The sequence below is a fragment of the Littorina saxatilis genome, linkage group LG6, assembly GCF_037325665.1.
Source record: "Littorina saxatilis isolate snail1 linkage group LG6, US_GU_Lsax_2.0, whole genome shotgun sequence".
Taxonomy (NCBI): Eukaryota; Metazoa; Mollusca; class Gastropoda; order Littorinimorpha; family Littorinidae; genus Littorina; species Littorina saxatilis.
Genome location: NC_090250.1, coordinates 50,503,482 through 50,530,907, shown reverse-complemented (window position 1 = coordinate 50,530,907; position 27,426 = coordinate 50,503,482). Strand labels below are relative to the sequence as shown.

Sequence of the window (27,426 nt, the reverse complement as noted above, 5' to 3'; positions counted from 1 at the left end):
GGGGTTTTATTGCCAACGATCAAAGAAACGTTTTGCAAGCAGGACGGCGTTAAATAAACAACAAAACTGCAACAGGTGGCTAATAACAGCGTTCTTTCATAGCCAGCACTCCCGATAAACGGCAAAATAAGAGACAGCGCTCTTTTTGCTGACTGCAACTAACTTCTCATAAACTGACTCTCACAAGCCATTTCTCGATATGAGTTCTGGTTGTTTTTAATAAAGAGAAACTGTAAACAGCTCATAATTAGCGACTACTTTGACCAAAGACGAGTTCTGTTTGCAAGTGCCAGGACGTCTACGGTGTATTGCCTTTTTCCATGGGTCTGAATTAACAGGTCTGGTCGCAAAGGGAATAATATCGTTTGATATAGAACTGTGGTGCACGCGTCCCACCCCCCCCCCCCCCTCCTTGCACACGTGGATGTCAGAAACCTCTGTGTGTGTGTGTGTGTGTGTGTGTGTGTGTGTGTGTGTGTGTGTGTGTGTTTGTGTGTGTGTCTTTCTCTCTCCATTTATCCCATCAAAAGAATTTGTCTTGTCTTGTCTTGTCTTGTCTCTGTCTCTGTCTCTGTGTGTGTGTGTGTGTGTGTTTGTTTGTTTGCTTGCTTAAGGCCCAGACGACCACGAAGGGCCATATCAGGGCGGTGCTGCTTTGACATATAACGTGCGCCACACACAAGACAGAAGTCGCAGCACAGGCTTCATGTCTCACCGAGTCACATTATTCTGACACCGGACCAACCAGTCCTAGCACTAACCCCATAATGCCAGACGCCAGGCGGAGCAGCCACGAGATTGTCAATTTTAAAATCTTAGGTATGACCCGGCCGGGGTTCGAACCCACGACCTCCCGATCACGGGGAGGACGCCTTACAACTAGGCCAACCGTGCCGGTGTGAGTGTGGTGTGTGTGTGTGTGTGTGTGTGTGTGTGTGTTTGTGTGTGTGTGTGTGTGTGTGTGTGTGTGTGTGTGTGTGTGTGTGTGTGTGTGTGTCTTTCTCTCTCCATTTATCCCATTAAAAGAACTTGTCTTGTCTTGTCTTGTCTTGTCTTGTCTTGTCTCTCTCTCTCTCTTCTTTTAACATTTATACTTGTCAAATAAAGTTCCATCACCATCTCTGTCTCCACACCCTACCCCTCTCCTTAATAGTCAATACCTCCTCCCCTCCGTCCTTTCTCCCGCGACGGATAAAAGCCGCCCGAGACGACAGACAGAGAGAGGGTAGACGGGTCAATCCTGTCTGAACAGACAGACAAATACAATTATTTCCTCCAATGACAGGCGCTGTCTGATGTTTCCCACCAATGAGAGCGGCTTTTAGATGGTGACGAGGGTTGTGACATCTATCACAGCCAATTTGCTGCAGTCTGGGCCACCGAGGGCCTACCATACGTAGCTTTTCACGACGCGGAGGACAAGAATAACATCACTCAAATTGGGGACACAGTGAAAGATGGGTCGGCAAGATGTGGTGAAGTGGTTAAGACTCAAAGTTCTACTTCCTGACTAAAAAAAAGTTTAAAAAAAGGACAACTTGTAACAGAAGCTTTCCTACGACGTTACCTTTGGTTTGATTCCGTTGTTTGAACCATTTCAGTGGATTCAATATCCTGAGCGCACTGGTACAAATTTTTTTAATGGTGCGAATGTGCTGAACCAATAAAAACAGTCCATCTTTCCGATCTTTTCGTAACCTGTTCCGATTAGATAAACCAAACTCCAATAACAGACAACCATGGAAACAGACCTATGAATCTCAGATCTGATATGATACCAATATTCTTGGCAAGAATCAAAGAATCATGAAATTGCTCCGAAACTGTATCCCTCCATCTCACAAAATAAGTTTGATTTCTGACAAAAGCCTGAAGATTCTCGTGTGTGTCCGCTCCACGAGTCAGAGGACGTTCTGACTGATGACACAAGAAAGGCAAGGAGCATCTTGGCGGCGGATGTGTGGAGGATGCTAGCATCGTTGGCCATCGCACGAGTCAGACGACAATTTGGAGGAATCAATTGTATCCGTTGTTGCCGTTGGAATTGGCGCGGAATTGGCTTCTGCTTCTCGCGCGATTATCAGTCTTTGTCGCGAGGGGCGTGTAGGGGCAAGGAGTATCATGTCTCGCCAAACTGTGAGGTCCCACAAAACCGCTATCAAGCGGCCGTGAAATGGAGGAGTTGCATTTCGTTCGTCCTCTTCTCTCTCGTCTTCTTCTCGTACGCTTTTGCTTCTCTAGCAGTGGTCAAATAATCTGTTCTTAAATTGTACGTGCAACTGATATGGACTAATGCTATCCAAGCAATGAAAGAGGGCCCGCGACTCTTCGCAGTCTTCTCTGTCACTGTTGGCGCTATACCACTGGTCAATCAAGCGGTTCTGGAGAGGCCACGGAATTGAGGACTTGTTCCTAGACGTGAAGGAGGTCCCTTTTTCGATTGGTGATTGTGCTATACTACTGGTCAAACTATATTGGTTCTAATGTCCAATTCTACTTCACAACGTTGAATTTTCTCAATTTTCCCTTTGTCGTTTTCTCCGAGTACGCTGCATAAGCAAGATAATACGACTGTGAAAAAGCCGTGGAATATAGCACCCAGTTTTGCTTCTTGGGTATGGAGGGGTTGCCGTTGTTCATCCTACTGTTATTTTGTTCTTCATAAATGTTTTCCCTTCTTATTTACCCAGCACTTTACAGATACCCTCCTTCCCCTGTATATGGTCAACACATCAGATATTATATCCAGGTTTTACGAAGGATAAAAGCATCTTTCCACGTAAACACATACCAAAAACTATAACAGTCTTTTTTTTTTGGACAGTCTCTTTGAATTAATTTCGCAGATTCACGTGAGTGTCGGTCGAGAAATGAATTATAAAGCAGCCAGCTTGTAGTTTGTTTTAATATGTGTCTTAGCGGAACGATGATCGTACCCCACGTCAAAGCACGGAAGGAACTGTGGTGATTTTCATGATGGTCTTCGCAGGAAGGTAGATACCTTTAAACACGTGACACGCACATGAATCCCACACTCTTCAGCCTGTCACGACTGAAAACCCGAACAGTCCCCAAAGATAAGCCAACGACCGGACAACTATTTTGCTCTTCGTCAGTCTCAGTACCCAAAAGCCTTTTTGTCACAACAAATGCCTCTTGACTTTGTCCCCAGACCACGACACTCGGCGCCGCCATTATGTTTCCGGTATTCAGACAAAAGGGAAGTCACTCTGCGCTACAGTCAGACAGGGTGACCTTTCCTTGCCCTTGTCAGCCGGACGGCCTGTCGTGTCTTTCCGGTCAGTGAAGATTATCCCAGTGATGTCCCCTTGATTGCCGGACGAAACAAGCCCCGAGAGAGGGCAAATAAGACAACTGAGGAATTACTTAGCAGGGCTTGTACTTTCTGCACAAGTATTGAAGTCAGTGTGGAGGGAATTGTGTGTGCGTGTGTGTCGGGAGACTAGGATGGTGGTTATGGGTTAAGGGGGGGGGGGGAGTGTATGTGTGTGTGGATGAGGGAGTGTGTGTGTGTGTGTGTGTGTGTGTGTGTGTGTGTGTGTGTGTGTTTCTGTCTGGTCATCTATGTGTGCGTGCTTGCGTGGGCGTGTGCGTGTCCGTTCGTTTTGTATGCCAATGTGGGTACTTGTGAGATAGAGAGTGGGAGCCTGTCAACAAATACAGACAATAAATAAAGTGTAGACAACACCAACACGCAAACCATCGGTCAGGAAAACATTCAAACACTCTACAGGAAAAAAGTGAAAGGCGTACAGATAATCTATTTTGCCTAGATTCTGGACAGTCTTGGGGACAATTCAAAGTCAACCTTTTTTTGCATTCTAAAAGAAATCGACTGAATAATTCTGCTTTTTAACCGACAGATACCGATCTTGCATGTGATTCGTCATGCTCCAAAAGTGTTTTATTCATATCACTACTAGTCAGAATAGTACACCAATCACTCTGACAGACAAACGCACAATAAGCACACTCATTCCTTACACTGACCAGCATCGTTGTCGTCGTCGGAAATCTTGTCGTCATTGATGACGTCATCATCGTCGTCGTCATCATCACTGGTCATCTTGGTGCTTGGAGTCGCCTGGATATCCAAGCTTCCTCTGGCGCTGCCGTTGGACAGGTTCATCGGTTTGTCTGCACATGGGGAGATGTCTGTTTTATAAGCACGTACGCACCGGAACCTACTTTCACACACACGTACTCGGGGTACTTGTATAAGCGCACACACACACGCACGCACACACACACACACACACGCACACACTCTCTCTCTCTCTCTCTCTCTCTCTCTCTCTCTCTCTCTCTCTCTCTCTCTCTCTCTCTCTCTCTATTCTGCAGATATTTTGAAGGATTTGCATTGCAGTTCTTTGTCACATAAATGAGTAACGCCCTACCCGCCCGCCCCCTCTTTGTTCAGCCATCTTTTGAATCTCAGTTCTTTGGGATGTACATTGCCTTATTTCTTTTAATTATTGTCTGAGCAAAAGTAGAATTGGAAAAAAAGAGACATTCGGCTCCTTTTACGCGTCCTTTTGAAGTAAACGACTTACTTGGATCAGCATCCGGGTGTCTGCCTGGTAAGTGTTGATCACCCAGTGATGGAGCTCCGAAAAAGCCCAGTGGGTTTTGTCTGCAACAATATGACAAATAACAATCATTAACAGAGATCAATCAACACACTTGCCATGATATTATCATGCTAATCTTGCTTTGCTACATACAGCTATAATTTCTTCTACAATAAATAACAATAAGATAAAGCAAAAAAGAAACTGAATATGTTGTTTTGTCTATAATTAAACATTCCATAAAGTAACCTTTCTTGTGTTTGAATAATTATCCTTTTTACATTTAGTCAAGTTTTGACTAAATGTTTTAACATAGAGGGGGAATCGAGACGAAGGTCGTGTGTGTCTCTGTGTGTGTGTGTGTGTGTGTGTGTGTGTGTGTGTGTGTGTCTCTGTGTGTGTGTGTGTGTGTGTGTGTGTGTGTGTGTGTGTAGAGCGATTCAGAGTAAATTACTGGACCGATCTTTATGAAATTTTTCATGAGAGTTCTTGGGTATGATATCCCCAGACATTTTTTCATTTTTTTGATAAATGTCTTTGATGACGTCATATCCGGCTTTTTGTAAAAGTTGAGGCGGCACTGTCACACTCTCATTTTTTAATAAAATTGATTAAAATTTTGGCCAAGCAAGCTTCGATGAAGGCGGGACTTTGGGATTGCATTTCAGCTTGGAGGCTTAAAAATTAATTAATGACTTTGATCTTTAAAAATCTGAAAATTGTAATTAAAATTATTTTTTTATAAAACGATCCAACATTACGTTTATCTTATTCTTCATCATTTTCTGATTCCAAAAACATATAAATATGTTATATTTGGATTAAAAACAAGCTCTGAAAATTAAAAATATAAAAATTATGATTAAAATTAAATTTCCGAAATCGATTTAAAAACAATTTCATCTTATTCCTTGTCCGTTCCTGATTCCAAAAACATATAGATATGATATGTTTGAATTAAAAACACGTTCAGAAAGTTAAAAAGAATAGAGATATAGAAAAGCGTGCTATCCCTCTCAGCGCAACCGCTACCGCGCTTTTCTGGATTGTTAATTTCACTGCCTTTGCCGCGAGCTGTGGACAGACGATGCTACGAGTGTACGGTCTTGCGGAAAAAAATGCAATGCGTTCAGTTTCATTCTGTGAGTTCGACTGAGCTTGACTAAATGTTGTATTTTCGCCTTACGCGACTTGTTTCTATCTGTTTTACCCGTTCTATGGGATGAACTCTAGCTATAATTATGAACATAACACAAATTGAAACAAAATCTTTATACAAAACAACAACAGCTGGATGGAGCCCAAAAATAACAACTTTTTCCTGCAGTTTGCGCAGCACTTAAAAAAAAAACACCCAGGAAAAGGACAAAATAGTAAAATGGGAAAAAAACGGTAAGAAGACAAATGTGAGATTTGGAGTGGTCACTTGTCCGTCAGTTGTAGACTGTTCGTGCCCACGCTTTCACTATTCAGGCAACAAAAATAGCGGCGCTAAAAAAGGAAAAGGGGTGGGGGAGTGGGGGGGGGGGGGGGAGCAGGCAACTCTCAAGGAGGCAGCTAAGGGGCGGTCACTCTGCCAAACTCATCCATCACAGAACAAGATGGCGACGCGGACGGGCGAAGAATGGTTAAAGAGTTGAGTAAATCATCGCATCGAACCCTTAATCTGACACCTCGCGAACTCCAGTCCCACTCTCTCTCTCCATCTCTCTGTCTCTGCTCTTATTATTTTTCTTTCTTTCTTTCCAGAGCTGTAACAAAGCATTCCCACTTTCGGTGCTCCGGAGTGAATCGTTTCATTCCCAGAAAGATGTTTGACGTAGATCGGAGTAGTGAGAGAGAGAGAGTGAATGTTCTGGGATGAAGGCGTTTGACTATTTAAGCTTATTATGCTACTAATAATGGAGTCGAAGGCTCCAGCACCATTATAAAGTCGTCGTTTTGGGAAAGGAAAACGGTACCGTGTGACTTGTTCTTACAATTTTATATAGCATAATATACTATTGAGAGAGAGAGAGAGAGAGAGAGAGAGAGAGAGAGAGAGAGAGAGAGAGAGAGAGAGAGAGAGAGAGAGAGAGAGAGAGAGAGAGAGAGAGAGAGAGTAGAGCATAAAACACACAAACAATCAATCAATATTCGACAGGAACTCCTCCTCAATAAAGCTGAAGTAGGATGACCATTTACAGAAATAAAACTGGACGCCGTGGATCTTCACCCGAGCTGGAAAAATCTGAATGTTTGTCATGCAATTGAAACTGGACATATTCGATTGAGCGCTATTACAACAGATTCGTCAGCAGGGACGATCATCAGATGCGGATTGCAGAGGACGAAACCTCAGCAGCAAAGCGCCGGCAGAGATCCTGAACTGAACCTTCCTCCACTTCTATTGGCACCACTTCGCACAATGAGCAATAAAAAGACGGATCGGAAAGCGAATAAAAAGACGGATCGGGCGGGCAAAACGCAATCGATACAAGCACTCGTGGCCAGTGCTTGCCGTGCAAATCCAGACGAATGGGAATGAAGCGAAGGGGTTCAGTTTACACTCCTTCACCGCCCAGTGCTCGCAAAGCTTAATGGACGATATTTTGACAAGATGATTGAGCCGAGAACATCTCTTAGCCAGATTAATTGACATAATTCTCTTTATTTTCCATTTGTTCTGGGCCTTCTTGAAGAAGTAGGCTGAGCTATCTCAACGATTGCTGAAGCCCCGTCTAATCGTCTTAAGGGTTCTAAAAGCAAACGGAAATTGCACAAGTTTGTTCAAATTTCACATCCGTCCAGGGATTTGTGGGAAAGGTTAAAGGGATAGTCACCCAAACTTTGAGCGTGTCGTATTTTTGTTTTGATGAGCAAAGAGTATAATCTTAATTGCCGTATATGATGTAAACATTGTTATCAAAGTTATTCTAATTGACTTAAGCTGTTAAAGAACACACTCTGTATGTGTTTTCAATTCGCTGGTTGGAGCAAAGAAAGAATGGAGGCGAAGTATAGTGCGACTGAGGGGTACTGCTGCTTGGGAGACAGGCAAAAACTTTGAAACGGCATTCTTTTCAAATGAAATTTGTTCTTTCTTTGCGTTTTCAATAAATGACAATCACGGAAATAGAAGGGCTGAATACAATTCGTTTTAAGAAAAAGAGTAACAAAGAAAGGAGGCTGCTTGCAAAATCTCCTTTAAATGAATGAAAGTGAAACAGCCAGACTTCAGTCGTAATCTGATCGTTCTGTCCGGGTGAAGTGAAAGGGGAGAGAATCTCTTTGCAAACCGTTCAACGAATAAAAGAGGAGTTATGTGGCTAGAATAAACAGCTGCAGCTAAAGCGCTTTAAATCGGCGATAACGAAGACTGGGGCGTACAGCTGGGCCACCGTGATAATGAATGCTGAGATTTGTAATATAAGATGCAATTATCCCGGTAATTATGGATCAGAGCTAAGTTTGCGTCATGAGTTGTCACAATAAAAGTAAGTTATGATTAAATGCAGAGTTTTGTGCCAAGCTGTCTCAGCTTGTGACTGTACGTCATAAAAAAAAGACACAATTGCTTGATTCGTATAACTATAAGACTCCGAGACAAAAGAAACGCGATCAAAGCGTGTCAAGAAAGTTCTTTGCAAGACGGTTGGTAGAAAAAAGTGACAGATAAAACATATTTTTTATGCTCGGCGTCTTGTCCTGTTTTCTTCTTGCTTCTGTTTTGTCAACAACAAAAATCCTTTTCTGGAGCGTTCTTGTCTGCGTTTTGTGAAAAAGGAAGTTGTAAACAGAAAGAAAAACTAAAACATACCACTACACGAAGACAAACTATGACAAGGTGACATCAAAGACACAAAGTAACGGGCAATACTTTTCAAATCCAAAAAAAAACAAAAACAATAAGGGGGCAACTGACAAGAGAACAAAGGAATCCAAGAAGAATTTGGTTTAAAAAACACCCCACAACCATCTGACATTCCCACACTCACACGCCCCTTCACTGTCCGCTCTAACACCCCTTCAAACCCCAGACCCCCACCAAGTTCCAAAAACAAATTTTGACGCATAAACACCGCAAAACTATTCCGCTCAAAAAGCAACATTGACAGGCGAACAAAGGTGCAGATAATGGCAAGACTTTTTCCCCCTCTGCCCCTTTACACGCCGGTGCAGCGAAAACAGACACGACGCCTGCACGGGCAACCCGTTGAAAAGTGTTGTACTTCATTTGGACGATTTAGCGCCCACTACAAGGTTGGGGACAACAGAGCGCGGCTGTCGCAGCAAAGAGAGAAGCCTTTTAAATGGCGGGGTTAAAGCATGTCGGACCACTAATGCCGCCCCTCCTTATGACACTTCTGTCAATACTTAACCTGGCAACCCGTCTTCTCTCTCACCCCGCTGGTCGTCCGACGCCGACGGAACGGAACATCTGGGTGGTCGAATGGTTTCAGTGAGGTTTAAGAAATTTGAATGGTTTGAATACTGGTTTAAGAATTAATCGTGTCTGCTGAATAAAACCTAACAAGGCACATTTTTGTGCTCATTATTTCTATAGATCGGCGTAAGAACTGTAATCTGTTTCCACTCTCCCAACAATCACAATGACAAATACAAAAACAAACAAAAAAACTGAAAAGAAAGTCGGATTTGTAGCGTTTCGTTATTCCTTAAAACAATCTGTTTCAATTCAAATGCAGCCTTAAAAATTAAAAGTGGAAAAAAAGTCTGAAGAGATATAGTGTGATGTTACTGAATAATGTTCCAATGCGATTTGGTTCAGAATAAAAAGTGTATTTCTGTGTCCATACGCACAGTGTTGAGACGGAACAAAAAACGAAACAGTTTATCGTCGGAACAAAGCAAGTTGCAAATTGAAAAAAACAAGGGACAAAATAATGAAAACAAGAGCAAGCAATCCATGATTGCTAAATGTAAATACGTTTAAAATGTCATGGCTAAAAATGATTGCCTTCAAATGACGACAACGTGTGTGACAATTGTTCCACGTACAAAACTCTTTACCACTGACAGGGACCAAAAAACTAAACCTACAAATAGAAGCGAGACGCTTTCAAAACCGATTCACTACACTTCGAAAACGATTCCCTATCTGTCAGCAGTAATTGCTGGTTGCAGGGCCCGGGCACTTGGGGAAGCAGAGGTGGGGCAAAGGTGCCCCTTACTAGCAAGCCCTGTGTGCCCCGCGAGGGTTGAAAGCTCAACATTGATAGACTCAAAGGTGCCCCTCACTAGCAAGCCCTGTGTGCCCCGCGAGGGTTGAAAGCTCAACATTGATAGACTCAAAGGTGCCCCTCACTAGCAAGCCCTGTGTGCGCCGCGAGGGTTGAAAGCTCAACATAGATAGACTCAAAGGTGCCCCTCACTAGCAAGCCCTGTGTGCCCCGCGAGGGTTGAAAGCTCAACATTGATAGACTCAAAGGTGCCCCTCACTAGCAAGCCCTGTGTGCCCCGCGAGGGTTGAAAGCTCAACATTGATATACTCAAAGGTGGTCTCGTGCGAAAGCCTACTTTCGTTTTTGTTTGCCTGCGAAAAGCAGCATTCAAGAATGTACTTATTTTGTGTGTATACAGGAATGACATTGAGAAGGTTTAAACTCAGAAAAAAATGGCTTTGAAGCAAAGTGGGTCTGTTAGTTTTTACACCCCCGGTATAGGGGTGTGTATAGGATTCGGTCGATGTGTTTGTGTGTTTGTGTGTTTGTGTTCGCATATAGATCTCAAGAATGAACGGACCGATCGTCACTAAACTTGGTGAACAGGTTCTATACATTCCTGAGACGGTCCTTACAAAAATTGGGACCAGTCAAACACACGGTTAGGGAGTTATTGGTGGATTAAGATTCTACAAGGACTTATAGAGGGACATATTAATGGTCAAAGGGAAATAACCTTCTCAGTTGGTGGCAGTGAGAATGGTAAGGACGGGGGTGTTTTTCCTACCTCGGAGGAATTTCTTGTTATCAAAGTGTTACCATACAGTTTGTATCTGCTTGATGTTTGTTGCAACCATCAGGAAACCTCTCACTAATTGAATTTGTCCTCACCCGGGACATACTTTTTAATTTTGTGTGTGTGCGATTTTCTTAAAAAAAAAGAAAAAGTTTTTATAGTTTGTTTTTCTTACAGGGTTTTTCGTACTGAGGATAAAAATCGCTTGTTCATTTCATTGCTGGTTAATCTCTCTGGTGCCAGGATACTGGTTCCGTATAACTCTCACTTACACATGTCCTATATATTCAGAGCGCTTACTTCCCTTTTGGTTATCAGATAGGGCACAGTACGTAAGGGGCTAACCGAAATCATAGCACACGACTCGTTTCTTTTGGTGAGGCTCTCGGTCACGCGTTCCTAGGCATCCGAATGCAATTTCTCGTTTTATGAACGGCAGACAGTCAGAGAATGTGTTGTCGTCACAGTAACTTTGGCGAATCGCTACCCCCAGTACAATGCTTCGTTTTATGGGCGCTGCACCCGGCGGCTGTTAAGTGGGCTGATTTCTGAGCATTGGAAATGATGCTGAACTAATGCCTGCCAGTGTACTCGTCCAGGAGTTAGCAAAGCGTGTTTCGTGCAAGTGAAAGCAGCTGGCAGAACGCGGCAAATGAAAGTGGATACAGATTCATATCTATACCCTGAGCTTGGGCTTGTATCGCCCCGCTGCTGCGATCTCATTTGCATTTGGTTTGTGTATGACCGTCCTCCGACATGAAAGTGCCTTCTTTCTTCTTCTTCGTTCATGGGTCGAAACTCCCACGTTCACTCATGCTTTTGTTTTTTACGTGTATGAGCGTTTTTACCCCGCCATTCGCCGCTCTCGGGGGAAAAGTGACTTCAACTTGCACCTATTCATATCTTGGCGTTCGTGCACGTGACAAGAGTGCAGAAGTACAGTGCCATTAACTCATTGTCTCCCAGGTACGGATGTATCCGTGCCCACTCATATGGCTCTATTTGACCAGGTTCGGATATATCCGCTCAGACTGTTAGCTTCAGTTGCTTCCTGTAACCTCGATCTAACGCCTGCATTCCAGCGTGTTGATACACATTTACTGCACAGTTACTACAATTCTGAGTGACCTGCTGCAGAACACCTGGTCTCGGCTAAAAAAAAACTTGGTCAACAGTGGTGGGGTGGAAAGTGTTAAAATACATGCAAGCATTTAATTACATGGAATTGTTGACATTGTCTTTGACGGATGCTGATTGGAAAATAATATAAATGTTCTACAAATCAGAACCTCTCCCTGTAGAAATCCACAAAAGCCAATACAGCTCTTGAGGGGAAACAAAATGAAAACACACAGAAAACATCAACTAACTTTCATCAAAAAGTTCACGGTCAAAACCCCCGGCTTTGCTTTTCTTCTCAAAGCATATCAGTTCATGCTCTCTCTCTCTCTCTCTCTCTCTCTCTCTCTCTCTCTCTCTCTCTCTCTCTCTCTCTCTCTCTCTCTCTCTCTCTCTCTCTCTCTCTCTCTCTCTCTCTCTCTCTCTCCCTCTCTCTCTCTCTCTCTCTCTGTCCATTGTATGCAAACGCCAGGGCTAAGTTTCTAAATACAAGATATAACTCATTAAATTTTGTGAATATTCTCCGCAACGGCTCATCATCTGATATTCGTAGATTAAGCATTTACTTGTTTATTGCTCTAAAAACTCGCCTGGAGTTTACTGAAAACATAGCTCAAGACGACTGATTGTGACTGTATTACTTTACTGTGTACGTTTAGTTTTGTATCTTTGTTGCTTTGCCGCTGTATGTGTAGTTTTGTATCTTCGTGTTGCTTTGCCGCTGTATGTACTTTTGACTTGTATTTTTGTTTGTAACGACCCTATTCTAGGGGCTAGAGGCCTGAAGAATAAATGATGTTCTTGTTCTTGTTCTTGTTCTTGTTCTCTCTCTCTCTCTCTCTCTCTCTCTCTCTCTCTCTCTCTCTTCCTATTTTATCTTTGGCCCCATAAATTCACTGGCAATCAGGGTGTCCGGATCACTTAACCACCACGCCTTTTACCAAGGCCCTGAACTGACAGTACCTGAGTAGGAGTTACATCCCTTTATCCCTAGTTCCTGCTGCGATCTGTGAGCTAGAACATGTCTCCGATAAACCCTGGCACCTTCCAAATTGACGCCGAGATAGTAGCTCGCTCGCCCTGGCTTTGTAGAAAACATCTACGAATCTAACTGATACACTGCTTTTCATTCAACGTGTTACAAACGTTGGTTTATGAGTGTTAGGGAAGGCAGACGTTTTTGAACTAGTGATGAAAGTGTGATATAAATCGTGTGTTTGAAGACTGGTGTAAATGTGATAAAATCAGGAAGGGTGTGTGTATGTATGTGGAGGGGGGGTGGAGGGTGCGTCCGTGTGTGTGTGTGTGTGTGTGTGTGTGTGTGTGTGTGTGTGTGTGTGTGTGTGTGTCTGTCTGTCTGTCTGTGTGTCTTTCTATCTATCTGTTAAATGGCAAATTCATAGCTTTGGTATATTTCATTTGAAATCTTCCATATTTCTCAATCTAATGAGGCTAGTATTAGTATCCAAAGATTTAGACTCTTCAACTTAAATAAAAACAGCACATATTCTGTTCGGAATAAGAACAAGAAATACACTGAGAGCAAAGAGAATTATTGAATTATCAAATAAATCCATTACTGAATACAAAAAATGAACAGAAATTGAAGAAACGATTCAGTGAATTTCTTAACAAATGAGCGCAACTGACGTCTATAAATCCCCTGCACGTGCAAATATACCTGTGACAGCCAAATGAGCAAAACATAAATTAACCCCCAGACTCTTCACAAAATGAAGTAGAAACACATTGAAAGTCCTTTACCACAAAATTAGAATTGACAGTTACAAACGGGTGCATACACTCATTCAGTTCTGAACTTCACGGTTGAAACTGCCAGAGAGACTTAAACAGTTAGGGAAACACTTGAGATAGCAACAGCATCCCCAAGCACCCCCCCCCCCTCCCCCAAACGCCTCTTCTCCTTTCCTCCGCTTTTTCACACATCTCAAAAGATCCGGAACGGAAAACATCTCCAGTTTGGAACCAAACGATAGGTAAGGTAAAAAAGCTGCACCGGAGCGAGTAACATGAAAAGTTTGCACCGGCACGCACCCGAGGTCAGCGCGTGCGCGCAGTAGCACAACCAGCGAAAAAGATCACCTACTCGCGCCGGGGGTGTGAGGGAAATTACTTTTCCACTTTTCTGACAATTTCTTGTTTTAATGGCAATATTGGAAACATATGTGCGGAGAGCGCCTTCAGATAAAAACCGCAGGTCAAAGAGACAAGGAAAGAAAACTTTCGTTCGTTGTGCTAGGTTTCTTTTCCTTGATTGGTGGCCAGGTCACGTGACGCTCCGATGAACGGAAAGTGGGGGGGAGGGGGAGAGGAAGACTGAAAGAGAGAGAAGGGGAGAGACAGAGGAGAGACAAAGACAGAGAGATAGAAGGAGAGAGGGGGAGGGGGTAGAGAGAGAAAGCGAGACAGAGATAATTAAGAATGGAAAAACATAATTATAACCTACTCAGTTTCCACAGGCGATACCGAAACTGTAAATGAAATCGTTTCCTTCTCAGTGTCTGCTTTACAGCCTTCAATCACAATAACATAATGAATTTGTTGGAGGGGAGGGAGGGGGGGGGGGGGGTGGAGAGAATCCAAAGCACGTATACAACTAACGAGAACGATTGTTACAAATTTAAAGAGTACAAAACATGTGTCTGAAATTATCTAAAAACTGAGAGAGAGAGACTCAGACTCAGACTCAGACTCAGAACTTTATTACAAAAGGATAAAGGTTTTAGGCAAAGCCTATTCTTCCAACCTGTCCTTTATACAACACATAAAGACAGACGCACATTACAAATATAAATTCAATCATATAAAATGCAGAAATACATTGTACAGAATGCAACACAATGTGCATTTAAGGAATTACATAAGGAGAACTCAAAAAATTACAAAATTACATTGACATAGTTATACCTTTCATTTGGGAATAAGTTGCTCCGATCAGCTACACATCCGAGAGAGAGAGAGAGAGAGAGAGAGAGAGAGAGAGAGAGAGAGAGAGAGAGAGAGAGAGAGAGAGACAGACAGACATACAGACAGACAGACAGAGACAGAAAGAGACAGAAAGAGACAGAGACAGACAGAGAGAAGGAGGGGCAGAGAGAGAGAGAGAGAGAGAGAGGGGGAGAGAGAGATAGAGAGAGAGGGGGAGAGAGATAGAGAGAGAGGGGGAGAGAGAGAGAGAGAGAGAGAGAGAGAGAGGGGGGGACTGAAGAGGAAAAAGAGGGGGAGAGAGAGAGAGAGAGAGAGAGAGAGAGAGAGAGAGAGAGAGAGAGAGAGAGAGAGAGAGAGAGAGAGAGAGAGAGAGAGAGCGACAGCCTCGAACAGACAGGTAGAGAGACAGAGATAGAGAGAGAAAGCATGTGTGTGTGCGTGCGTGCGCGCGCGCGTATGTGTGTGTGTGCGCGCGCGCTTGTGTGCTTGTGTGTGTGTTATACAGAGAGAGAGAGGGTCTGAGAGAAAGAGGAAGATTAAGACAGAGAGACAGACAGACAGACAGACAGAGAGACACAGAGACAGACAGACAGACAGACATACAGAGAAGGGGTGACGGAAAGCAAAAATACGGCGGGGGGAGTGGGAGGAGGGGGGAGTAAATGAGAAAAACAGCTCCCCCCAAAAAAGAAGAGAGAAAGTTACAAAGTGCAACGTATGTGAGCGGGTTAAGAGAGCTTGTCATTGCTTGATCCATCTTGCAGCGGCGCGCAGCCTTGCCCCCGCCACGCCATATCGCAAACAGAACAGGAAATTCATTTCGTCTGTTTCCCAATGTAACTGGAAGCTAAATTAATGATCCCGGAAGGTGAAAACGGAAAGTAAACAGATAACATTCGCATCCGCAACCTGCCACGTCTTGTCCATATACATCATTGGTGCCAGGCCCCCGATGCCGAGTTTCTCTCAGTTTTCATAACATGGGAGTGTGCACTGATTCATTTAATGCGCAGTTGAAATAAAACAAGGGGAGATTACTTGCCAGGTGTTGTTAGGCCTTGCACTATGCAGCGTTCGCTCAGTGGAGGAAAACTCTTACTTGATTAAAATTTGATATTGTTTCTTCGTTCGATTAAAAAGTTCATTAGGAAAAACCTTTAGGAAATTGCTGGAGCATTAACTAGAAAAGGCAAAAGATGTATAGAAAAGCGCAGCAAGACAATTTTAGCAACAGTGTATTAGAAGTGTTAGATCATATAATGTTCTACGCTAGACCTTGTCTGATCTAGCTCACGCTCTATAAAGGAAAGATTTGCATATTTTGCTGACAGCGGGATCAGAATGCATAAAGGTACCTACTTCCACGCAAAGCACTCATTAACGATGGAGTACCTCCGCTTATGAGGACTTCAACAGCTACATTTCATGCTAGAACTTATGTTGAGCTATCTGTTGAAAAGTTCCGGGTTAAAGAAATCCTTGCCTTCACATCTATTAATGAACAGGGAGCACCTGCTCAGGCTTCAACATATCTAGCTCTACGCTAGGCCTTACCTTGACCTACCTTTTGAGAAGTTCTTGATCCACGAACGGCAACATACACAGGTGTGTGGGGGGGGGGGGGTGGCCTCAGTATGATGGTTTACAAAAATCAGTTCTACGCTAGACCTAACATGAGTCCTTTGCTTTGCCCTCTTTGGTGACGGAAGGGTCGGGACCCATGAAGTGTTACCCACTTTGACACCAAACAACGAACATAGAACACCTCCGTCTGAGGGCCTCAACAACTGTGCTCTACACTAGACGTACCTGTTGAGGAGCTCCTGTTCCATGAACGCCTTGCCTTCCTTGGTGACGGAGGGGTCTGACCGCATGAAGTGGCTGGCAGCCAGCATGGCGGCGGACACGGGTGGAGACATCATGGTGTTGACGTTCATGGGGTAGTAATGGTAGGGGTAGGCTGCAGGGGGGAAAGCGTTCAGCACCTTGCCATCACCTGGCACTGAAAAGGAGAAGAAACAAACAACTCAGATTGTATTTTGTTAAATCTTGTGATTACTTTGAGCGCCAGGACTTAGAGAAAGAGAACTCGTCACTGTGTTCGTCTTAGTCAGTACTGTGAACGTCATCCCAGTCGCCATGGTAACGCAGACGTCTTTATCTTGGATTGTTACCTTAAAAATCTTCATCCATTCAAAAGTTAGCTCCACCGCCCAAAACTATCGCCCTCTTCCTCCTCATTTGTTCCTTCTCCTCTCTGTCGTCGTTTTAATCGTCAACAGCAACATAACGGTCGGTGTTGTATAAGTATCCTGTGAGCATCGGTGTTTTTCAAATTTTGGTGAGAAGGTCCAGTTTAGTTATAGGATTCATGCCAAAGCTTATAAAAACTCTGCAGAACAAACTGTGTCCATCATTTTCTTTGGACTTCAATACTGCGGACAAAAAAAACCTCTGCTCCCCACCCCAACCCACACTCACACTCACACCCACACTCACACGCCAATCCGGAAGCTCTTTCTTTTTCATCGCCTCTATTTCCCCCTCCCAACCACCACTTAAAAAACACACTCCCGTCCTTCTATATTTGTGTTTTTTTCACCTGACATATGCCATCAGCTTGAGGAAAAGTTAAACTGCGGTTCACTAAAGTGCAAAAGACCCGTTCTTGAAAGACGACACGAAACTACAATTTGTCATAATCAATAAGAACAATGATTAAGGCGGAAGAACGGAAAAGCCGGACATGCGCACACATCAAATAAACTCCTTTCCCAATTAGCCCAGAACAAATACAAACCGAAACTTTCCACCATTGGCCACAATTGTCATCGCTCCAAAACCATTTCAACTGGCACTTCAAAGCACAAAGGTTTCTTTCAGTCCTCAAAATCAGCATGAAAAGGATTTTGATTTGAGCTAACCTTTCATCAATACCAAACACAAATGCAAACCTCACGGAGGCTTAGCGGGACGTTTCTGTTTCTCTCTACGTCTCTCTCCACTGAGTAGCGCGAAAACAAAGGTTAGCCGATTTGTTTTAGGCTGGGAAAATAATTGTCTTCTCCTTGAGCAGGGAAATTCCATTAAACTATTTCAATGTTCTGTGACAGGCTGTTGGCGCCAAACACCACAGCGTCTTGACACACAAAACGCACACAATAACGCGCGTCGGAATCTTTGGCATGGGGGATTTGCCTGGTGACTGGTCTCTTCGGAATTTAATGAACATTTTTTAAAAAAATCGGGTTGTGGTCCCCTTTATTTCGTGGTGACTTGTCCTTTGGTCATCTAATCAAAGCAAAATCTGTTTCTTGTCTTTGTTTTTTATTGGCGTTTTCGATGGGCGTATAATTATGCACTTTGGTTGTCATCAGAATGTTTGAAAATCTTTGTCTTCAAAGAAACTCAAAAAGAAAAGAGAGAGAGAAAAAGAGAGAGAGAGAGAGAGAGAAAGAGAGAGAGAGAGAGAAAGAGAGAAAGAGAGAGAGAGAGAGAGAGTGTGTGTGTGTGTGGGGGGGGGGGGGGCAAAAAGATGTATCTGCAGCGGGGGTTTACAATTGTCCCATAACATGAGACAGTACGTGTAAGTGCACACTTATGCATCTAACGATTTTATCCCCGGAGAAGACAGGTTTATCCATTACTCTAACAATACTTGGGACGGAAGAAGAATGAAGGTAGAACCAAGCTAATAAACAAATGTTTAATAACACCAAACAAACAGGGCTAAAAGGACATGTATCTCGTTTCCTAGGGGAAAATACAGAGATCAGACAGAAACAATAACCATAGGAAAACACTGAAGCAATTTTCAGACTATAACGAACAGACGCCGGGATTTAGAAATGACAATGTATCCCAGAAAAGGGTCATACGATGAGCATTCACGGACAAACAGTAAGATCATTCCCAAGACAAACTATTAGGCCTTTCCCTCGGTGGACATTTGCTTTCTAATACGAAAGCAGGAAGACTCAGAAGAATAGCCGATTGTTTCTTTGCGGCAAAGAAACAAAACGACTCGCCTTCGTGGCCAAATGGAGCGTGGACAATTTCGTTGTCTGCGAAAACAAATCATATTAGCCGTTAAATAGTAAGCCGTTAAACGGACACATCTCACGGGAAATCAAATAATTTGTTAATCTTCTTATTCTTTCTTTATTTGGTGTTTAACGTCGTTTTCAACCACGAAGGGTTATATCGCGACGGGGAAAGGGGGAAGATGGGATAGAGCCACTTGTCAATTGTTTCTTGTTCACAAAAGCACTAATCAAAAATTTGCTCCAGGGGCTTGCAACGTAGTACAATATAATTATTACCTTACTGGGAGAATGCAAGTTTCCAGTACAAAGGACTTAACATTTCTTACATACTGCTTGACTAAAATCTTTACAAAAATTGACTATATTCTATACAAGAAACACTTAACAAGGGTAAAAGGAGAAACAGAATCCGTTAGTCGCCTCTTACGACATGCTGGGGAGCATCGGGTAAATTCTTTGTCGTCCCAATATGGGACACCCCCTAACCCGCGGGGGGGGGGGGGGGGGGTGTGGGGGGGGGGTGTCCTTTTGAATCCATTATTTATAGATCCCTTGCCTTACTGTATATCAGTTTAAAACTTTTTCTTTCAATAAAAAAGCAACAACAAACAGAAACTCCATCAAAATCTATCGCTTGATTCCTCGACAGGGAAAATGTCGGGCCAATAGCTGGCATGTTTCCGCAACAAAAAGGAACCTTGCTGTCGCCAGGCAAGATGGCGTCCTAACAGCAGATTACAATCCCAGCCCCGAGTGGGCAAACACTTCAGCCACGGACACGGGTTTTTACTCCCTGGCTGTACCCGTGTAGAAAACACGCCGCAGAATAGAGTTCCGGAGTCCTAACATTGGACCCATCTTCCCTGCGGCAGCGAGCTTTTCCCCCTCGGACGACAGGCAAAATAGTGCGCCTATTTCCACACTTCCGGCCAAAATCACGGCGCTCTGTCTTGGCTAGAGAGTGGCGCTCGCAGCGAGTTCAATCCGGTTCGGCAGCCAGATATCAATTATCTCCGATGAGCCTAATTGAAAACCACATTCGAACGCTAAAGCGAAGACCGCGGTTGCTCCTATTTTCTCAGATATCAAAAATATCCTGTGAAATGGATATGAAATAAGAAGGGAGCCGAGGAAAGCTATTAACCGATCATGGCGCATTTGAAAGCAGTTCTGGGGGTTGCGGTTCCGTTGTTTAAAACAAATAGCTGCTCGCCCAATACAGCGTCTTTGATTGTCTTCTGGTTTCAAGTGCCGCCTAGGGGTCGGGATTGACTGCTGCCATTTGAAAACCATCTACAGATAATGATCAGCCGCTTGCTCACACAGCCACCGGAATTGCGTCCCTTTGTGCCGAGCAAAGGGGATGGCTGTGAAATTCAAGTGATCACTTTGCTTTTACTGCCGATATCTGAGGCTGTCTTTCTCTTTCTCTCAACTTTTCTTCTTGCATTTTATCTGCACTTCTATTGTCTCGTGTTGTCTATGACACCGTTATTTCTGCTGCTTTTGGGAGAAAAGGGGAAAAACAACCTGACCACTTTTGTCGTCTTCCACCTTCCGCCTTCCATTTTCATGACTTCCGACCATGGGGGCCCTTATTTGCTTTGCCCAACTTCAATAAAAAGCGATGTTTAAATCCAAGACCAGTCTGCGTTTCAAATCCAGCTCCAGGATTGACTAAACTTCTTTTGATAATTGATTGGCATCTGCTTTAGACAGCGGCAGAGTCAACACGACAAAAGACGAACAAAAGGTGAACAAAAGACGAACAGAACATCGCAAAAGGAAGGAGTCCAGAAGAGTATGAAAACTTTGCTGTTTCCAGCAAAAGTGTGGGAAAAGCAACTAACGGCTTCAAGTGAGAATCAGAAAAACAGGGGGGTGTTAGGGAAAAACAGGGGGGTGTTGGGGAAGTTGGGGGAGGTAGTGGTTGCCGCGAATGACTTCATGGAGGGGAGAGTGGTAGACAGGAGGTGAGGGGGGGAAGTTGGGGGAGTTAGTGGTTGCCGCGAATGACTTCATGGAGGGGACAGTGGTAGATAGGAGGTGAGGGGGGGAAGTTGGGGGAGGTAGTGGTTGCCGCGAATGACTTCATGGAGGGGAGAGTGGTAGATAGGAGGTGAGGGGGGGAAGTTGGGGGAGGTAGTGGTTGCCGCGAATGACTTCATGGAGGGGACAGTGGTAGATAGGAGGTGAGGGGGGGAAGTTGGGGGAGGTAGTGGTTGCCGCGAATGACTTCATGGAGGGGAGAGTGGTAGATAGGAGGTGAGGGGGGGAAGTTGGGGGAGGTAGTGGTTGCCGCGAATGACTTCATGGAGGGGAGAGTGGTAGATAGGAGGTGAGGGGGGGAAGTTGGGGGAGGTAGTGGTTGCCGCGAATGACTTCATGGAGGGGACAGTGGTAGATAGGAGGTGAGGGGGGGAAGTTGGGGGAGGTAGTGGTTGCCGCGAATGACTTCATGGAGGGGAGAGTGGTAGATAGGAGGTGAGGGGGGGGAAGTTGGGGGAGGTAGTGGTTGCCGCGAATGACTTCATGGAGGGGACAGTGGTAGACAGGAGTTGAGGGGGGGAAGTTGGGGGAGGTAGTGGTTGCCGCGAATGACTTCATGGAGGGGAGAGTGGTAGATAGGAGGTGAGGGGGGGAAGTTGGGGGAGGTAGTGGTTGCCGCGAATGACTTCATGGAGGGGACAGTGGTAGATAGGAGGTGAGGGGGGGAAGTTGGGGGAGGTAGTGGTTGCCGCGAATGACTTCATGGAGGGGAGAGTGGTAGATAGGAGGTGAGGGGGGGGAAGTTGGGGGAGGTAGTGGTTGCCGCGAATGACTTCATGGAGGGGACAGTGGTAGACAGGAGTTGAGGGGGGGAAGTTGGGGGAGGTAGTGGTTGCCGCGAATGACTTCATGGAGGGGAGAGTGGTAGATAGGAGGTGAGGGGGGGGAAGTTGGGGGAGGTAGTGGTTGCCGCGAATGACTTCATGGAGGGGACAGTGGTAGACAGGAGTTGAGGGGGGGAAGTTGGGGGAGGTAGTGGTTGCCGCGAATGACTTCATGGAGGGGAGAGTGGTAGACAGGAGTTGAGGGGGGGGGGGGGGAGGGGCATTAAGATCAGCAACGCAATTCAGATTTCTTGAAGTAGTTGAAAGTTCCCATTTTTTTCCTGTCGTACAAGAAAACTAGCCTTGCAGAAGGCGATCTAACATCTCCTTTATTTTCTCATTTATTTCTCTGCTTTGCAGGTATACTGGTCCTGAAAAAAAACACCGTTAGAATCAACCAGTAATCCAATTTGTGATTGAGGAATCTTTGCTTCTGTTAATCTGCAGAAATACACATTTGTTTTGGACTTCTGTTATTCTTAGGTTAATCTTGCAGTCTATTTTAGGCTATCTTCGTCGTTTTCTCAATTTGGGTTCTTCGATAGCCAATGAAAACCATTCGACGAGGTTACCTAGGTTATGCCAATTCTGATTTCTCAAGAACGAATCATTCATTTGTTTAATAAAAACAATACGATTAAATTGAATCGAAATTAACCAAATAGCAAGTTTGTTTGTAATTTTTCAAGATCATATCGTCTTGTCTAGTAATCCATTCAGCCAACCCCAGCTGACCCCGCGAACAACTTGACCAGCGTTCACGGCGTCAAAAGTTCAGAATGAAAGAACAGGACTGGCGATAGGGGAGGGGAGATAAAAAAAAAAAAGTCAGCTCGCGACAGGAATTTTTGGCCACGCTTGTCCACGAGCCGTCAAGAAGGACCGGGGGTTCGATTTGTTTTGGAGGAGGCGCTCGCCGCATCCCCGCCCCCCTTCTCCATCTCGGCCCCCTCTCCCCATCCTCTCTTCATTGCTCGCTCAATGATTCAATAAAAGCGCCGTCTCTTCACGCCGGCCGCATGCCCCCCAGCCACCCCGCTATTTGTCCACGACTCTCCAGCTCTTGTCGAGTGTAACTGCCTTGTGACAGAGAAATGTAATTCCACCTTCTCGCTGTCAGGCCAGGGCGCCGCGAGGGATGAGCGGACTGCAGACGTTTTCAAGACGTCTCGGAGAAATATATTGGACGAGGAGTCCCAAAGTTACGCCAGATATCATTGGCTGCTTGGCAAACACGTGGGGGGAACAGCGAGGATGTGATTGCAATAGGTCCCGTTTATTGTCGCCTTGAGAGTCGGTGGTGGTATCTTACAGTGCGTGTGGGTGGGGAATCTGTCTGTCTGTCTGTCTGTCTGTCTGTCTGTCTGTCTTTCTGTCTGCGAGTCAGTCTGTCTGTTTGTCAGTGAGATGATGACTGAAAAGTACCTTTACTGACAACTTGTGTTAGTGATTGTGTTTGGGGTGTGTGGTGGGGAAGGGGTACTTTGGTCTGTCCGTCTGTCTGCTAGTGTTATGAGGATGAAAAAGTACATCTAATGGCACTGCGTGTCTTCTGTTCGCTTCCGGGGACGATCTGCGTAAGCCGTTACTCTCATTTCTTAAAATAACGAACTGCCCTGGAGATTATAGATTTAGCGATGTATAGTAACAAACGTCCTCCTCTAACCTCGCGAAGCTGTGAAAGAACGAGCATACAATTGTTAAAACTAGCAAGAAAACCATTCCTTTATACGTTCCTTCAAAAGATCGTTGTTGGATGGCGTAGCTGTGAACGCTGAAGACAGACGAGATCCAGTTAACTAATAACAACATTGATCGCCTTCCTATACAGGAGACTTTGTCTTTTTGACCAAAGATAGTCTACACTAGTCTAATATCTTTGAATTCAACAACGGTGGACCTTACAAATGCGGCAGTCTAACCCACTGCGCCACCTCGTTCGGGGGATCCATCATTGTCGAGAAGCAAGGGAAGAAGAAAGGAGAAATAAAAGGAGAGAACTGTGGCCAGCACGTTTGATGAATGACAGCTACCACTCGCCATCGCCTCTCCTTCTTCATCTTCTTTCGCCTCTCGCTTTCCACCTCATATAAATACAAAAAATCACCCTCATTTCGGATCGCACTCACCACGGAATGAAAGACGGAGAAAACGTCTGAAAACAGCGCCACCGGAAGCGGCGCACGTGGCTGCGCGAGCAGACCCGGAAGTGGGGTTATAGATTATCAGCCGGTGTCATGACAAATGGCCTCCCCCAAACGGCCGCCGATCGTTTCTGCGCATTGATTAAGAGCCGCCATATTGCACATTTTACAGCTGCCGTTCTCCTGCCCGGGCTACCTGTCTTCGATTTTCTTTTGGACTGGCGGCGTTTAATGTGCGCTGAGAACCACTAAAGACCGTTTCAGGTGTCTCCAGAACAAGTGCGCCTTTAACTTAAAGATGCCATTACGGCTTGCGGCTCCATTCTTCTTTCTCGCCGGTGATTACCTTGATGTGACCGCTCGAGCGAGAAAGGCGCTAGAATTTTCCCAAAGCGAGGTACGGGCGAGAGGGTGATCATGATCATTACACTCTTGAACTCGAAAGTTACAGTCACAATCACGTCTTCGGACGTTGGGTTTCCTTGCCGACTGAGGCCGAAAGAGTCATTAGCAGGACCCTCGAGGACATTTCTCTAGGCATTGGGTATTTCAATAACAGCTTCACCTCTAACCCCCCTCCCCCCCTTAAACCCCCATTCCTTGCCTCCCCCTTTGCAAGAAACAGCCCCCCGAAATCGGCGTGTGCTGCCTGGATGGCTGACTGACTGACTATTAGGGTTTAACGTCCTCTTAGACCAACTGGTCTATATTGGGACAGGTATTGGTAATACGCTGAAGATATGGTGTGATACTTTGATTCGAACAAGCCCGCTGTGGCTGTCTTCTTCGACACACCAGCATTGGGTTTGTCTCGTCAAAGTATCGAAAATACGATCATGATAATCAGAGACGAGAGATGATGCATGCGTGTCTTCGTGTTTTCCAAGCTGTGAACGTGGGATCTTTTTCGTGCGCATGTGTGCACACGGGGGTGTTCGGACACCGAAGAGAGTCTGCACAAAGTTGACCGGATCGAACCCACGCTGATAGCGACCAACTGGCTACAAAGCCAGCGCGCTACCAACTGAGCTACGTCCCCGCCCAAACCGCCTGAATGGCGGGATAAAAACGGTCATACACGTAAAAATCCACTCGTGCTAAAAACATGAGTGAACGTGGGAGTCTAAGCCCATGAACTAAGAAGAAGAAGAAGAAGAAGAAGAAGAAGAAGAAGAAGAAGAAGAAGAAGAAGAAGAAGAAGAAGAAGAAGAAGAAGAAGAAGAAGAAGAAGAAGAAGCAGCAAGAAACAGCTATGATTTACTTTTATCAAAAATACCTGTTCCTTTGTTTTTAGGATGCTGTTCTTGCCTCTCTTTGACAACAACAAGGTTGTTAAAATGACATTGAAACGGATCACACATGTAAATAATGTCATTTTATCAACACAAATCAAAACTGATGGGGCAACTTCAAAATAAGTGTTCACCAAAATGGATCAAAGTAACCGCTGCAAGATGAAAATTAATGCGCAGTGATTTTCTTGAAAACTGATCTGCTTCCTATCTCCGATCAGCCACGGCTGTTACTTGGGATAAGGCCAACCCTCCACTTACACACATACCAAAAACCAACTCCCTCACTGCTTCCTATGCCGAGTTAGATCTTGTTCACGAATAGATTTCGCAGATTGACACGAGTGACGTTTTAGAAATGAATTCATACAAAAATGCATTCTCCACTGTTACGAGTCAAAGTGGACGAACGGCCTTACCCCAACCTGGCCATGCAGGTCTGAGATGGTGAGCCGAATCGTTTGCATAGAATCTGATAAGATAAGATGAGAAAACTTTAATGTCCATTTTCATTTTACATAAACATGGACTTATTTTTGTTTGGCACCACATCGCATTAATATTTTCTAATAGCACAACCACACACGATCATAAAGAATAATCGAACAAGTACACAACCAAGATCAACTTATTACATGAGCATTTAAACAATGAGCTTGGGAAGGACTGCGCCTTTAAAGTCGAAAAAAGCTGCCTGGTAGGCTACTCACCAAAAAATCTGGCATCGTAGTTGAAGTCGGAGCCGTCCATGCGATTCTTCTTCGACAGCTTCTCCAGGGTTTCCGGGCTGGCGTGGATGGGGTTGCGCTTGGGCGGACGTCCGGGACGCGCACTGCAACACGGGAAGGCAAAACAATACGTCACTTCCGGTTCAATACCATTCTGCATTTTCTCGGGTTTTATGGATTCCGTTAACAATAATACAATGTGGCTTGCGCTTCTTAGGCTCTGTGGATCCCTTTCAAGCAGAACAGGATTTGTATGGATTTCTTTAGCACGGAAAAGACCTGACACAGAGTGGAATATTGTTTCGTATAGGAAAGGTGATGTTGCTTTCCGAGGGACGAGTTTTGATACACAGTGGTATATTGTATTCATTAGAAAAAGATTTGCTGATTTCTGAAGGAAGCGTTTTGATACAGGATCATTGCTATCCATAGAAACAGTCTCGTTGTTTTGCATGACATTGGGCTTGAGTGGGAGGGAAAATCTTAAATAGCCAACTTTGATGGAGATTTGGGGGGCAAAGTGAAGAAAGTACAAAAAAAACATTTTTCGAAAGATGAATCCTTCCCAAGAAGCGGAGTCGTTTCTCGCATTATACTGACACCTCTCTGTCTTCCCCTCATTACGTGATTGATGGCAATCCGTACTGTTTTTCTCTGCGGACTGAATGGCAATGACCGGCACTTTCAATTAGAGACAACGGCCAGATGGACCCGTCACAGAGTGGCCAGGGGAACCGCCGGACAAGCCATCGGTCACAGAACGTGAAAGGAGTAGACAAGCAACGGATCTGATTTGTCAGCCTCAACCTCTCTTTGTCCAAAGATACTTCCTTTCTCTTTCAACCATTTGGGAAATCACCAGAGGTCTGCCCAGGTTTTGACTTTGGATGGGAGCATTCTTCCACTTGGACATATACCAAAACTCTACAGCCCTACCAGAGTGGATTTGTTTTGTTTTTCTGACGTGATTTTGCATGGACTCAACGACTCGGGAGCGATTTTCAAACGACTGAAGTTCAATCAATCAATCAATCAATCAATCAATCAATCAATATGAGGCTTATATCGCGCGTATTCCGTGGGTACAGTTCTAAGCGCAGGGATTTTTTTTTTCAATTTTTATTCAAGGCGCAGGGATTTATTGATGCCGTGTGAGATGGAATTTTATTTACACAATACATCACGCATTCACATCGGCCAGCAGATCGCAGCCATTTCGGCGCATATCCTACTTTTCACGGCCTATTATTCCAAGTCACACGGGTATTTTGGTGGACATTTTTATCTATGCCTATACAATTTTGCCAGGAAAGACCCTTTTGTCAATCGTGGGATCTTTAACGTGCACACCCCAATGTAGTGTACACGAAGGGACCTCGGTTTTTCGTCTCATCCGAAAGACTAGCACTTGAACCCACCACCTAGGTTAGGAAAGGGGGGGGAGAAAATAGCGGAAAGAAAGAAAGAAAGAAAGAAAGAAAGAAAGAAAGAAAGAAAGAAAGAAAGAGAGAAAGAAAGAAAGAAAGAGAGAAAGAAAGAAAGAAAGAAAGAAAGAAAGAAAGAAAGAAAGAAAGAAAGAAAGAAAGAAAGAAAGAAAGACGGAACGCAAAAGAAACGAAAGACAGAAAACAACTTCAATAAAAACAGAGCGTCAGTTTACAAAAGACACGTTCGGAAAAGAAAGAAAGAACAGCACGGCATGCTATACATTTTGTCACCGAA

General features: G+C 44.5%; 1 protein-coding gene across 2 annotated transcripts in view; it reads right to left on the bottom strand.

The window, feature by feature from the left end:
* LOC138969462 (dachshund homolog dac-1-like) overlaps nt 1-27,426 on the bottom strand; it is a 142,272-nt gene that overhangs the window by 46,852 nt on the left and 67,994 nt on the right. For both annotated transcript variants that reach the window (XM_070342250.1, XM_070342251.1), the window contains exons 2-5: nt 25,687-25,808; nt 16,431-16,623; nt 4,575-4,654; nt 4,012-4,158 (exon numbers count right to left, since the gene is read on the bottom strand). In XM_070342250.1, the coding sequence (XP_070198351.1) occupies nt 4,012-4,158; nt 4,575-4,654; nt 16,431-16,623; nt 25,687-25,808 (542 nt within the window). The remainder of the gene's footprint in view (nt 1-4,011; nt 4,159-4,574; nt 4,655-16,430; nt 16,624-25,686; nt 25,809-27,426) is intronic.